The 14,086-nt window shown below is 36.4% G+C and overlaps 2 protein-coding genes across 10 annotated transcripts in view; one reads left to right on the forward strand and one right to left on the reverse strand.

Annotated features, from left to right (window-relative positions):
* ADAD1 (adenosine deaminase domain containing 1) overlaps window positions 1–14,086 on the reverse strand; it is a 98,196-nt gene that overhangs the window by 21,889 nt on the left and 62,221 nt on the right. Inside the window, exon 14 of one of the 9 annotated variants that reach the window (XM_072788518.1) lies at window positions 7,293–7,456. The exons of 7 other annotated variants lie outside the window; for them this stretch is intronic. In XM_072788518.1, the coding sequence (XP_072644619.1) occupies window positions 7,308–7,456 (149 nt within the window). In that variant the 3' untranslated portion in view covers window positions 7,293–7,307. Of the gene's footprint in view, window positions 1–7,292; window positions 7,457–14,086 lie in introns of those variants that run through there. One more of the 9 variants, XM_072788517.1, reaches the window with a different exon arrangement.
* IL2 (interleukin 2) lies at window positions 806–6,318 on the forward strand. The gene is made up of 4 exons (XM_072788524.1): window positions 806–965; window positions 1,050–1,109; window positions 3,599–3,745; window positions 6,004–6,318. Exons 1-4 carry the CDS (start codon window positions 816–818, stop codon window positions 6,112–6,114), a joined length of 468 nt encoding a protein of 155 aa, XP_072644625.1. The 5' UTR covers window positions 806–815; the 3' UTR covers window positions 6,115–6,318.

Raw genomic sequence — 14,086 nt, forward strand, 5'->3', positions numbered from 1 at the left:
CAGCAAAAATATATTTGTCCAAACCCTCTTCCCCAAAACTAACATTAGTAGTATCCTTGCATGCAAACCCTTTTCTGGGTATATATTTGTTAAACATCATATCCATTTTTAAAAATGTATAATAGATACTAAGAGATTAAAACAGATACAAGAAACATTAAAACTAAAATAGCACAAAACTGTACCTCAAGCTCAATGAGTATTTTATGTATTCTAATCTCAATTTCTCTAGCTGATTGTGTAAGTAGTAATCTATCATGTATGCATTAGCGCAGTCATTGTGCAGATCAAAAGGTAAAACCATCCTAAACAGGAAACCAATATTCTTCCTGTTTAATCAACAAATCTAAAAATTTATTCTTTTCAACTATTTACTCTTGTCCACCACACCATAGTGCTCCACATGTTCATCATTGTTTTATGACAAAGAGAAAATTTTCATGAGCCACTTTTGTATCCCCACCCCCTTAAAGAAAGAGGGAGGAAAAATTGTTTCATACAGAAGGCGTTAGTTGTATGAATTACAACTGCCACCTAAGTGTGGGCTCCTGTAACCAACAGGGATTTTACCTACATCCATTCAGTCAGTTTATGGGGGTTTAAAGAAATTCCAAAGAGTCATCAGAAGAGGAAAAATAAAGGTAATGCTTTTTGCCACACAGGTAGAATCTTTGAAAATATGTGTAATATGTAAAACATTTTGACACCCCCATAAATATTTTTCCAGAATTAACAGTATAAATTGCTTCTCTTGTTCAAGAGCTTCCTATCAGCCTCTGTAATCACTACTCACAGTAACCTCAACTCCTGCCACAATGTACAAAATGCAACTCTTGTCTTGCATCGCACTGACGCTTGTACTTGTCGCAAACAGTGCACCTATTACTTCAAGCTCTACAAAGGAAACAGAGCAACAGATGGAGCAATTACTGCTGGATTTACAGTTGCTTTTGAATGGAGTTAATGTGAGTATATTCTATCTCTTACTAAAATTACAATTTTTTGAACTGGAGTTCATTTTTTAATGAAAATATATTATGCTTTCTCAGAATTATGAGAACCCCCAACTCTCCAGGATGCTCACATTTAAGTTTTACACGCCCAAGAAGGTAAGTACAACTTTTTATGTTCAATTTATGTCTTAATAAGATTCAAATATGAAAAGTTGTAGGTGATTAGGTTTATAGCCCCTCATCTGAGAAAAAGAATCAGTAAAATCAATATTAAAAAAACAATTTGGTAATGAAGCTTCTGTAAAATAGCTTTGCCTATATATTTTTTTAATGTATTTGTGTGTGTTTTGGGAGGGGAAGAGACAAGAATAACATTCCCAGTTTATTGATGGGACAGTTTTAAAAGATTATGTTGACTGATTATTTAAAAATGTAAAACTTGAGAGATATTTGATTATATCATTTTACCATGCAAATTATCAAAATTGATTTCAGAGAAGCCAATTTTTAAAAATCCTTTATTGTTTTAGGAAAAATTCCTAATGGTCTATCTTTGAGAGGTAGCCTAATTGTGACCAATAGCATAGTCTCTAGGGCCAGATTACCTGAACTGAAATCCCAGTTATGTCATGTCTTAGCTTTTGTGACCCTGGGCAAGTTACCTACTCTCACTTTCTTATCTATTTAAGTGAATGATGATTTTATGTACTTCATATAGCTTTGTGAGGATTAATGGGTAAATGTAAAGTACTCAGAATAGTGTCTGACATAGGTAAATATATTATAAGCATTAGTTATTGGTAGTAGTAAAAACAGAATTCTCCCTGGGAGTATTATAAAGTAAAATTCTGGACTTACGCATCCTTTATGCCAATAGATCTAGAGGCTTATGATGCTATATGACTTTTTTCCAAGATTTGTTCATTTGGGGATTCAGATAAACACAGATTATCCAAGCTCCTACACCTATACTAAGAGTATAAAATTTCCTAGTAGTTGTGCCAGTAAACAGAGAATAAACGTAACTTGGTTCTAGAAAGTTTGTCACAGGGTAAATCCAAGCTCAGGAAAAAAAAAGGGATTTAAAGGTCATGGATGCAATTTCATTCATCTCATATTCATTGAAGGAAATTATGCTTCCAACTACTCTTTTGAAAGATGAAAATAACTTAAGAGATGTCTCTTCAACTTAATCAGAGCTACATAACTCTTTAATTCCAGCAATATTAACACACTAGACTGTTTCCCGAGGGAAACAGCTCCAATTTGCTATGCCAGAAACTTAAGCCCTGAACTTGTAGTAGCAAGTTGAAAGTGCAGTGGATGGAAAGGTCATAAAATGCATGTGGTGTAGTCCTCTCTCTCCCTTTAAAGATTTTTAGAAAGATGAGATTATGTGCATAATTTGGAGGGTGGCAAAATTCTTTGAAATCTAAGTTTCTAAATGACAACTCAAAATCTATTTGAAACCCAAAGTAATGTGATAAACTCCATTCATTTGCTCATTTTACCACCATTCTATGTTTGCAAAAAAATTTTAGAAAGTTATAAAAACATTTAATTCAAAGGATGCTATGTTCGAGCTACAAAGAGAACAAAAATGTAATGTTGGCTCCACCTAATCATATGACTTTGGGAAAACACTTAAATTCTGAGATTTAGTTTCCTTATTTGTAAAATGGAGACAACACTGCATTGCTATCTCAAAGGGTGCCTGTGAGACTTAAATGGTCTTATTTAGAAGAAGACACTTTAAAATTATAATGTACCAGAAAAGTATGAAATACTACCATTAAAATAGGCCACATGGATGGATGAGTGTACAGATCTAAATCAGATAGGTCACCCAAAAGTCCTTCAAATATTCTAACCTTTTATTTGGTTGTGACACATAATTTTAAAAAATGCATTTGAATACACTTATTATAGAAGAGTAAAAAATTAGGACAGTTATAGGACTTGCTATATTGAAAGTCTTTACTATACAGTTACAATTGCCTAATCTATAAAATGCTGGGACTATGGCAGTATCCAAGCATTCCTCTATCCTTAACATCCTATGATTCTTAACTATTAGGAAATATTAGAATCATACAATGTGATCCTATACTTCCATGCTGTGGCTGCTCTAGTTCTAATTTCTACAGACTAGAATAGAATTCTGCCTATGTCTGTGATTTGCATTTGGGTACAGAGATGTTTGCCTTTGGCAAAGCCAAATTAAGCTGAAATTAATGACTCATTATTTAATATTCATTTATTCACTCACTTATAAAGATTTTATTTGAGAGAGTACATGAGCATGTGAGGATCATAAATGGGGGAGGGGCATGGGGGGGAGCAGACTCCTCACTGAGCATGGAGCTGTATGCAGGGCTCTATCCCAGGCCCCTGGGATGATGACCTGAGTCGAAGCCAGAGCTTAACTACTGAGCCACCCAGGCACCCCTCATTATTACAAATTTAATGCTAACATGGGTAGGTGAACTCTAGTTTTTCCAGTCTTATAAACTATACTGGTCCATCTACACTGTAATGCTGAGAAGAGGGAGAATAAAAAACTGCCCTTAATAAAATAAATTTGAGATTAATTTGATTACCTTTAGGTAAAACTGACCTGGTAATTATTTTTATTACTATTCAAGGCCACAGAATTTACACACCTTCAATGTCTAGCAGAAGAACTCAAAAACCTGGAGGAAGTGCTAGGTTTACCTCAAAGCAAAAACGTTCACTTGACAGACACCAAGGAATTAATCAGCAATATGAATGTAACACTTCTGAAACTAAAGGTAAGGCATTACTCTATTTGTTCTCCTGAAAATAAAATAAATGGAAGGGCATTTTAAAGTGGTATAACATTTTTATAATTTGGCAAAGTTCTCATGCATTTTAAAACCAATGTGAACATGAATCATTTTTATGCTAGATGATATACTATGGAGCTGGGAAGTATAATCTATTTCTTCCATCCACCCAGGGATAAGTCTGTAACCTAACATTCTCTTACCTCTCTCTCATATTAAAACTGGGAGTGGGAGAAGACAATTGAATTTCACAAAAAGCAGGCAGGTTTTGTTGCATATTTTCTTACAGATCATTTTCCAGAATAGCCAATATGGATTATTTGAAAGGCTTTTCTTTTCTTAAATTTATTTATTCATGAGAGACACAAAGAGAGAGGCAGAGACATAGGCAGAAGGAGAAGCAGGCTCCCTGTGGTGAGCCTGATGCAGGACTCAATCTCATGATCCCAGAATCATGACCTGAGCCAAAGGCAGACGCTCAACCATTGAGGCACCCAGGCATCCCTACCTGAAGGGCTTTTAAAATGGCGTTTTTGGGATTCCTGGGTGGCTCAGAGGTTCAGTGCCTGCCATAGGCCCAGGGCATGCATGGCCCTGGAGTTCCTGGATGGAGTCCCACATCAGGCTCCCTGCATAGGGCCTGCTTTTCCCTCTGCCTATGTCTCTCTCTGGGTCTCTCATGAATAAATAAATAAGATCTTTAAAAAAAAAAATATATATATATATATATGGGGTTTTCCTATTACTTAGTGGAATGATTAAGAGATTTATATATATATGAGATTTATATATATATATATATATATATATATATACTCACACATATATATATAAATATATATGTATATATATTCCAAAAATATATATGGGGTTTTCCTATTACTTAGTGGAATGATTAAGAGATTTATCTTAAAAAAAGGAAATTACTAAAATGGCCAATGGGCTAGATAATTAACTCCTTATTTGGAGGTAATACTTTCAAGAACTTAAGTATTTTTAAATGCATAGGAAATATTAGATACACAAGGGACTCAGGCAATATGAAGAAATTCATGGCTCTGTTTTCTCATCCCATCTACCAAAGTACAAACTTCATGAGTTAACAGCCATCCTACATAGCATAAGTAGAACAAAGTTTCTAAAATTATAATCCCAGTTGTTTCCAAATAAGTCATTGTATTAGTACACTGTTTCTTTCCATGTAATTAAAAAAATACATTGAAATCAATGGCCTCTAGATACTGATAGACAATATATATGTCAGAAGGTTTGTTCCAGAATTTCTGACCATCAGAAAACTCATTCTAAATTCTTGATGCAAAATTAAAAATATGTGAAAGTCAGAAATGTGTTTCAAAAGCAAGCTATTTTAAAAAATTTAAACCTTCCCAAAAGGTCATAATATTTAAATGATTATATGTAAGTATTCCCTTTAAATTGTACCAGTTTAAAGGGAATACTTATCTCACTTGGTTTATATTTCCAGAATAGGAAGTACCTCAATTTGAAAAAGGCTTTTCTTTTTTCTTGTTATAGTTCAAAATATTTTGTCAGCTAGAGGCTGAGTTGAAATAGCTCCTATCAGCAGAGGAGGTTAATTTCTAACAAGTCAGTCCACAAACAAAATTTCTATTGTTTAGAGTTTTAAAAGTTGGGAAACTTGCATGCATTGATGCTAACTAAGGTGGAGTGAAGTCAGTATGAATATTTATAAAAAATGTTCTTCACACAAATTTCTTCCAAACAAAAGGTTGTCCTGACTCTGGGCTGGTTCTATATTGCTTTGGGGAATTATGAGGAGATTCACTAAAGTTAATATATAGAAACTTAAGGTTTGAAAAAGTATAATGAGTCTATGACTGCATACATGTAACCCATATATAGACACATGCCCAGAGGAAGAAAGGTTTAACAACTTTATTTTGCATGTAACATTTAATGAAATATTTTTCTAGAACTGTTTTTATTGAAAATGTTTACCTGTATACAATTCAGGAAAAAGAATTCTTGTGTTCACTGAGATTGAAAGAATTGACAAATGAGGAAAACCTTGGCTTATATGCTATCATCACTTGTATCAACATATAACTTTTTGGCATGTATTTTGATCATTTCAATGAAATGTGAATGATTAATATATTAAACATATTAAAAAATAAAGGCCATAAGCTATAAGTTATTTGAGAATAACTATATATCAAAAACTACTTTGAACTAAAAAAATTAAAATTTTTCTTTTATAGGGATCTGAAACAAGTTACAACTGTGAATATGATGACGAGACAGCAACCATTACAGAATTTCTGAACAAATGGATTACCTTTTGTCAAAGCATCTTCTCAACACTGACTTGATAATTAAGTGCCTATTTAAAATGTATCAGGCTATTTATTTAAATATTTAAAATTTATATTTATTTTTTGATGTACGTTTTGCTACCTTTTGTAATTATTATTCTTATACTTCATATGATAAATATGGATCTTTTAAGATTCTTTTTGTAAGCCCTAGGGGCTCTAAAAACTCACTTATTTATCCCAAAATATTTATTTTTTATATTGAACTATTAAACATGATGTCTATGTAGATCAGTTAATAAAATTATTTAATAAAGTTGATGAATAAAAAGCCAAGCCATTTATTATCCTGGAAATAGTACAGAGTAAAACATTTCTGAACTACTCATGTGAACACATGAGATAGTTAAGATGCTTACAAAAGTCACTCTTTCCCTGGAGAGGTATGTGGAATAGGGAAATGGGCTTCTCAAAGTTCTTGCTTTCTCCTTTCCCAAGCTGACTGGATCCTCAGTTCTAGTCTAAGAAAGCCTCGTCAAATTATACTACTTTCCTTCTTCAGGCTATGCCTTTAACAAGATTCCAATAATATTATAGAAACTCTTCATTTAATTGGTGTGCCTCTCTATCCATTTTCCATCATCTTATAACTTGCTGTCAGGAGGCTGACCTCTATAACATATATTAAAGGTCTCCCCTGTCTTCTGGCTTTCCAATGGGTCCCACTACTGGGGAGCTCTGGTAGGACAGAAGAGATCCCCTGACTCTCCATGTGAAGCCTCTGGATGGCTGTGCCTCCCAAAGAATCCAGTTTCTCTCAAGACTTTTTCCTTCTGGGTTCTGCTAACTTCCCTTCTACTCCTTTCAGCCCTAGGTATAGTAACACTTCTATACCATTACTGGCTCTAGTGTACTGCATTATCCCTTGCATTAACCCTATACTATGACCACAGTTTGGTAAATGGTCTATTAGATCTTCCTTGACTTATTCTGAGTATGCCATCTCTTTTCTGGCTCAAACACAGTAATCATACCAGAAATAGCCCCAATAAATAGACCATCAAGATCAGATCTGGGATTGGATTCATTAGGAACATAATGATCTATGGGATGTACTAGCATCTTGATTACTCTAATTACCATCAATGGTAGCACAAGGTGAAATGCAGATTGAGAGCATGATGTGAGATCAAATGGTCATGATATTTAATTGCTACAATAAGAACAGTTATAAAAATTATGATTATCACTTAAATTCTTCTGATGGTCTCAGATAAGAGAGATGTTAAAAATGTTATGGATATACAATTAAATACTTGCAGGCAGTTTTGAAGGAGTCCTTCTTCCGCTGTAGACAGCGCATACGACATAGAACAAAGCCAAGAGCATGATGTAAGGTCTGTAAAGGTATAGTGCCAATTAAAAATTTAAGCCTTCCAGGTTTCTTACAGTAAGAATGGGGAAGAAATGAAACCATGAGATATGAGATGTATTTTGCCAGACACAGAGGCTGAGAATTTTAAATATCCTACTGACAGAGGCAAACCCTTTTCTTTTAATAGTATCCTTTTTGAGGAAAAAATCACTCCTCTGCTTAAAAACCTTCCAATGACTCACAAATTAAGGGAAATTTTCCTCAGAACTCACCTTACCACCTTTCATTGCCTCTAGGCCTAAAATGAAAGTTAAGATCTCAACACTTCTGAGGCAGTAAGATAAAAGGTGTTTTAGACCAACAGAGGTGAAAATTAAGTCATGTGTAGGCTCATTTAATTTAGATGTGTAACTCCCTGGGATTCAGAATTTAATGAGAACTTGCAACGGCATTAACAGTTAGTTGAATAAATTCTTGGACTCCACAGTGGCCCTTTTAAATGGTATTTAAATGCTAGAATTTCCCTATAGAACAAAGAGTCCAAGGGACCATGGAAATGGAAATACTGGAATGGATCTATTATGTGCAGTCTTCTCATCTTGCCTAGGAAGGCACTGGTAAGGGGGTACACTGGCATCCATGACAGTTGTGTGGTAATTTTTCTTCATTAAATCAGAAATGACAGATGGTGCTGCAGTGGGATTGGTTTCCCTGATCTGTTCAAGAATAATGGAACCCTGGAGTGATAAACAGGTAAACACCATTTAGCCCTTAGAGACAAGGTGGAAGCAATCACTACAATAAACTATAGGGCAGAGTGCTAATGATGACTAATGATCACAAAATTAAAAAGACTCTAAATCTGCTGGGCAGAGATAAATAAAAATTATTGTAATTCGTGATCTGTTTCCAGCTCTCAAAATTGAGCCATTTCCTAGACCTGGTCTCCAAGGAGGCTAGATCCCTCTAAGGAAGGGCCCAATAATATGACCACAGATAAATACTGTCAATTTTTCTCTCAAGCCATTTTGGAAGAGCTTTTTGACAAGGAGATCGTTTACTGAGAAATGGAAAATGTCTGGATATTCTGGAAGTTATTTGTTAATGGCTCTAAGTGTACCTTGTTATTCTGAAACTCCATGTGAGCCCTCCAGCCTGGGGCTTATGGGGATCACATCAGAGATGGAACATTTGCCTGAGTCCATCTTAAGAGGGTCCAAAGGGATCACAGACCCTACCTGTGACATACCTCTATAGTGGCCAAGGAAGCACACTGTTTAGGACTTCAAGACACCATAGAGGACTTGCAATCTCTAGCTGTTGTCATTTGCATTTATATGAATAAGCAACAATACCTTAAATGTCTAGTCCCAAGGATATAATCAGTTCTGTTCTGTTGTAATTAGTCTGGAGAGTACTTAATCTTATCTCACAGAATGTCATGCTGGGCCATTACATTAGTGATGTTATGTTAACTGATTTGATGAGAAATAACAGAGGTAGTGCCTGAGCAAGCTAATTGTTTAGCAGAAGGAGAGAGTTAAGTCCTACAAAAGTTGAGGGATGTATCAGGAGATTGAAGTTTCTAAAGGTTCAGTCATTTCATGCATACTAAGAGATTCTTCTAGAGTGGAGGACTACATGATGTGTTTGAACAGCCCACTACAAAGAGGTACAAAGCCTGGTGGGCTTTGTTACTCTGAGCCATCTGGTCAGGGGAAGTAACCCAGTAGGCTGTCAGTTTTCAATGTGGCCCATAGTAAGAAAGGGCTCCTTAACAGGTCCAGGCCTCAATATATATTCCCCAACCACATGGGCTTTATGACCCAGGACTGTTTAAGATATTATGACAGAAATGCTGTGCATTGGTTGCTTCTTGGCCTTTTGGCTAAAATCAAATGTATAATGAAAATGCTATTAGAAGTCTCCAGAAAGTCTCTAGTTTTCAGAAAAAAGAAAAGCCCTATTGTGCACATAACACTTGATTTACAAACATTACCTGGCTTGTGACAGAACCCTGGAAGAAAAAAATGCCTGATCACAGGACACCAAGTGATTATGCCGCTTGAACTTCCATCATGAGCTAGTCATTAACTGATGTACTGAAACATAATTTGGGTAGACAAGCAATTTCATCATAAAATGGAACTGAGTAGGTTTGAACAGGTATGGGAGGGATATCTAAATTGCATAAGCAGTCAATTTAGAATCTCATGGTACTTAATTTAACCCTTCGTCCTCAGTCCATTCTTTTGGCTTCTTGGGGACTTTCCTATCACACATTAAAAGAGAGGAATAGGAACCTAGTTTAAAAATGGATTTGCATCAGATGCTGTTATCAGCCAGAAAATGGATGATCCCACATCTATAACCCTATTCAAAATTGTGCATTTGTCTATTTCATGCGAAAGGATAATGAACGTAGGTATGGATCTAGAACAGAGTGACTTATGGGAAGTGACAAGTTCACTAGATGACCACAGATTTGAAAAAGAAAATGGGGGGATCCCTGGGTGGCACAGCGGTTTGGCGCCTGCCTTTGGCCCAGGGCGCGATCCTGGAGACCCGGGATCGAGTCCCACATTGGGCTCCCGGTGCATGGAGCCTGCTTCTCCCTCTGCCTGTGTCTCTGCCTCTCTCTCTGTGACTATCATAAATGAATTAAAAAAAAGAAAAAGAAAATGGAAAAATGATGATTAAAAGATGTGGGTAAGTGGTATGCGAATGGACCTCTTGAATGAGCAGAGAATATAAAAATATTAATTTCCCACTATAAAGAAGACTCTCATTGTTCAAGTGGACAAGGTGACCCTTCTTGTGAGTGCCAGCCAGCTTCTTTCCCTGGCTAATCCAGTGCTTATTCAATAGACCTATGTACAAAGTGGCTATGGCAACAAGGATGGAGATTATGTATGAGTCCAACAACATGGTCATTAACTCACAAACACTGATCTGGTTACCACCACTGTTGAGTGTCCAACCTCCCAAAAGCATAAGTCAATGCATGCTGAGCTTTCAATATGGCACCATCCCCCAAAGGAACCAGCTGGCTGGATATCTGATGGTAGATTGATGGATCCCTATCACTTTGGGGTGAACAGTTTTGTCCTTAAAAGGATAGATCTGTGTTCTAATTCAGATTTTCTTTCTGTGCCTCATGTTCTGCAGCACCATCATTTATGGAATGCTTATCCATTACAACACTGCTTTCAAACAAAGAATATAGTTTATGACAAAAGAAGTATGGCAATGGTATCATGCTTATGGATTTTACTGATCTCACTATGTATTCCATCATTCAGAAACAGTTGGCTTGATAAGGGAGTGAAATGACCTATATTGAACGTTCAGCTACCATCCATATCTGTTGAAAACAATATCGTGAAGATAAGTTATCATCCTAGAGGATGTACTATTTGTGTTAAACCAGCAACAAATATATGATACAGTCTCCCCTGATGGATTGCACAAGTCTGGCAATCAAGCAGCAGAAGTAAAAGTGGTCCCTCTCATTATCATACTTAATGACTTGAAAAATGTATACCTCCAGTCAATAAAACCTTAGCTTTGTCATTTTTAAGGACCTAGTGCTCAAGGAGGCGTGTTTTTACCAGGAATCTTGACTTCTACCAGAAAACTGATTAGGTGGAAACTAAGACTATGTACTGGCCATGTGAGGACTTTCCATGCAGCTGAATTAACATGTACATAAAGGACTGCTGTACTGGCCAGACTGATTGATATTGATGACAAGGGGAAATGGAAGTTCCTGCTACCAAACAGAGGCAACAGCGACACAATGGGTAGCACTGTATTTGGAACCCAGGAAATCTAGCAGGGCATTTTTCAGCACTCTTTACAAAAGTACTGGTCAATGAAAAACTGCACCAATCCCCAAAATGCAGGGACATTAAAGATTCAGATTCCCTAGAATTGAGATTTGAAGTCCACTACCAGGTAAAGAATTCTATCCAGCAAAGTAATGGCAGAGGATAAAGGAGAATACGCAGACTATTTGAAGAAGGAAGCTATGATTACCAATTCTCATGACTAGCTATCAAGCAGACACTCAAGTGTATTTATTTTACCTGTTTTTCTCTCTTCTTGTCACATGCCATGCAAAATGGGATTTTATATAATCTTGCTTTCTTTCTGTGAAAAATACTAGTGGTGCCTAACATTTTAAGTTTCAGGAAAAGTATTTCTGAACTGATACTATTTCACAATGCTACCAGAGTTGGTAGAATTTCATGTGTCTCCTTTGGTTGAGACACTTTCTCCCAAATGAAGAAAAAGTATACGTATTGAAGAATAAAGGGGTAAACTATGCTAAATATTATCTATTTTCTCCTTGATGACTCTACATCTTTCCCCACCCTGCTAAGCTGACTTGTGTGAACTATGTTAATGTGTTTTCTTGCCTTCTGGTTTCTGGCTGAGTTTGGCCAAAGTTGGATGAAGGATCACTTCAAGATGACTGCATCACTTGATGAAACATATACTCCTCTCAAAGTGGTCCTTTCTTTATGCCTTTGTCCTTAAATTTCTAGTAATCTACTCATTCTTCTTCCCTTCCGGCCTAAGTGTGGTAGGAGTTTCTCTATGTGAGCACAGAAACCAATGCAGGCAGGTCTTGCAGGTCACATTCCTCAAAAGAAGGAATGTGCACAAGGGATATCCTGGATTTTCTCTGAGGATATGTTCCAAATTATGGCACAGAGAAATGGAATCCAAGTGGTAGTCCCACAAGGAAATCAAAGTAGGAGTTCAGGGTTTCAAACTGTATGGGATTTGAGAATCAGAACAAAGGGAACTGTGGAGGAGCCCACACATCCCCATACAAATTCTCTTTGGTGACTGATCCATCAGCTGCACATGCACAAGTTAAGGCACCTATTAACCACTACAATAAAATGGCAGAAAACAGCAACTAGGGGGGCAAATAAGCTATATAGAGTTGTGTGGTGCTGAGGAGACACAGGCTGGAGTTTAAGCTCTGCCATGGGGGTAAGATCTAATAAGCATGTCAGGACTCAGATGAGAAAAAAGAAAGGCCGAGGTTCCATATAAACAAGCCTCAGTATAAGGTCATATCTGAAATATACTAGGCTCTAACAGAGCTTAAAACCCAACTTCAAAAGGATCAAAGGTATCTGGCAGATTCTACTTGCCTCCTGAAGAAAATTTTACTTATACTATCATCCAGAGCCTCTATTATATTTCATCCACATGTGGCATTAAAAAATTATGAGGCAGTGGGCCGCTGGGGTCGGTGAAGGATCTCAAGATGGCTGGGCGAAAACTTGCTCTAAAAACCATTGACTGGGTAGCTTTTGGGGAGATCATACCCCGAAACCAGATGGCCATTGCCAACTCCCTGAAATCCTGGAATGAGATGCTTACCTCCAGGTTGGCTACTCTTCCTGAGAAACCACCTGCTATCGACTGGGCTTACTACAAGGCCAATGTGGCAAAGGCTGGCTTGGTAGATGACTGTGAGAAGAGGTTTAATACCCTGAAGGTTCCTGTGCCAGAGGATAAATACACTGTCCAGGTGGATGCTGAGGAAAAAGAAGATGTGAAAAGCTGTGCTGAGTTTTTGTCCCTCTCAAAGGCCAGGATTGAAGAATATGAAAAAAGAGCTGGAGAAGATGAAGAACATAATTCCATTTGATCAGATGACCACTGAGGACCTGAATGAAGTCTTCCCAGAAACCAAATTAGACAAGAAGTATCCCTATTGGCCTCACAAGCCAATCGAAAATTTATAAACTTGAGTTGAGGAGAAAGCCCTGGCCCTCATATTATAAACGTTGGACATTAAAAATGATATGGAAAAAAAATTATGAGGAATACTAACACTCAAAATTGAGGCAAAACCAGTAATAGAAATCTCCAACACATTATTCAGATATAAATTATGACACACAGACTTTAAAATAACTGATTAATATGCTCAAGAGAATAGTATAATGCCTAAATATAGATGAAAAGGTAGATTTCTGCAGAAAATTGAAATTTATTTGAAAAAATTAAGTATAATATTCTAGAACTGAGAAATACAGTACCTGAAATTAAGAAATCACTAGATGTGTTTATCAGCATACTGGACATAGCAGAAGATGGATTAGTGATCCAAAGACAGGCCAATAAAAATATATCCAAAGTGAAGCCCAGAGGAAAAAAGAAGGTGCTAACAAGAAAAACGTAAGAAAAAAGTGAAAAAAGTGGGATAAATACAAAACAACAAAACATCCAAAACCCTCAAGTCCACACCTAGGGAAATCACAGAACTGTTGAAAAGCAAAGACAAAAAGCACCCAATGGGGAAAAAAGGCACTGCCTTCAACAGAGCCGTAATAAAATTGTTGGCTAATATTTCAACAACCCCATGGAAGTTGGAAAAACAATGGATGACATATAGGTGATAAAATATATAATCTAGAATTCTGTACCCAGAATTCCTAAGAAATTTAAGTGAAACAGATATTACAGACAAAACTTTGAGGAAACTAGTCAAAAGAACACCTGAAGTATTAAAGGAATAATTTTCAGTTGAAGGGAAAATTCCTAGATGGAAGCACAAACCTGAAAAAAACAAAAAAGAAAAGAAAGAAAAAGAAATGAAGAGTACTACATACAGTCGATCAGGGC

This window comes from Canis lupus, chromosome 20, assembly GCF_048164855.1.
Source record: "Canis lupus baileyi chromosome 20, mCanLup2.hap1, whole genome shotgun sequence".
In the NCBI taxonomy this organism is placed as follows: Eukaryota; Metazoa; Chordata; class Mammalia; order Carnivora; family Canidae; genus Canis; species Canis lupus.

Coding starts and splice junctions, on each gene's coding strand:
- IL2 (XM_072788524.1), top strand. CDS start 816: ATGTACAAAATGCAACTCTTGTCTTGCATCGCACTGACGCTTGTACTT. Junction 966..1,049: donor TGCTTTTGAATGGAGTTAAT/GTGAGTATATTC, acceptor ATGCTTTCTCAG/AATTATGAGAACCCCCAACT. Junction 3,746..6,003: donor TAACACTTCTGAAACTAAAG/GTAAGGCATTAC, acceptor TTTCTTTTATAG/GGATCTGAAACAAGTTACAA.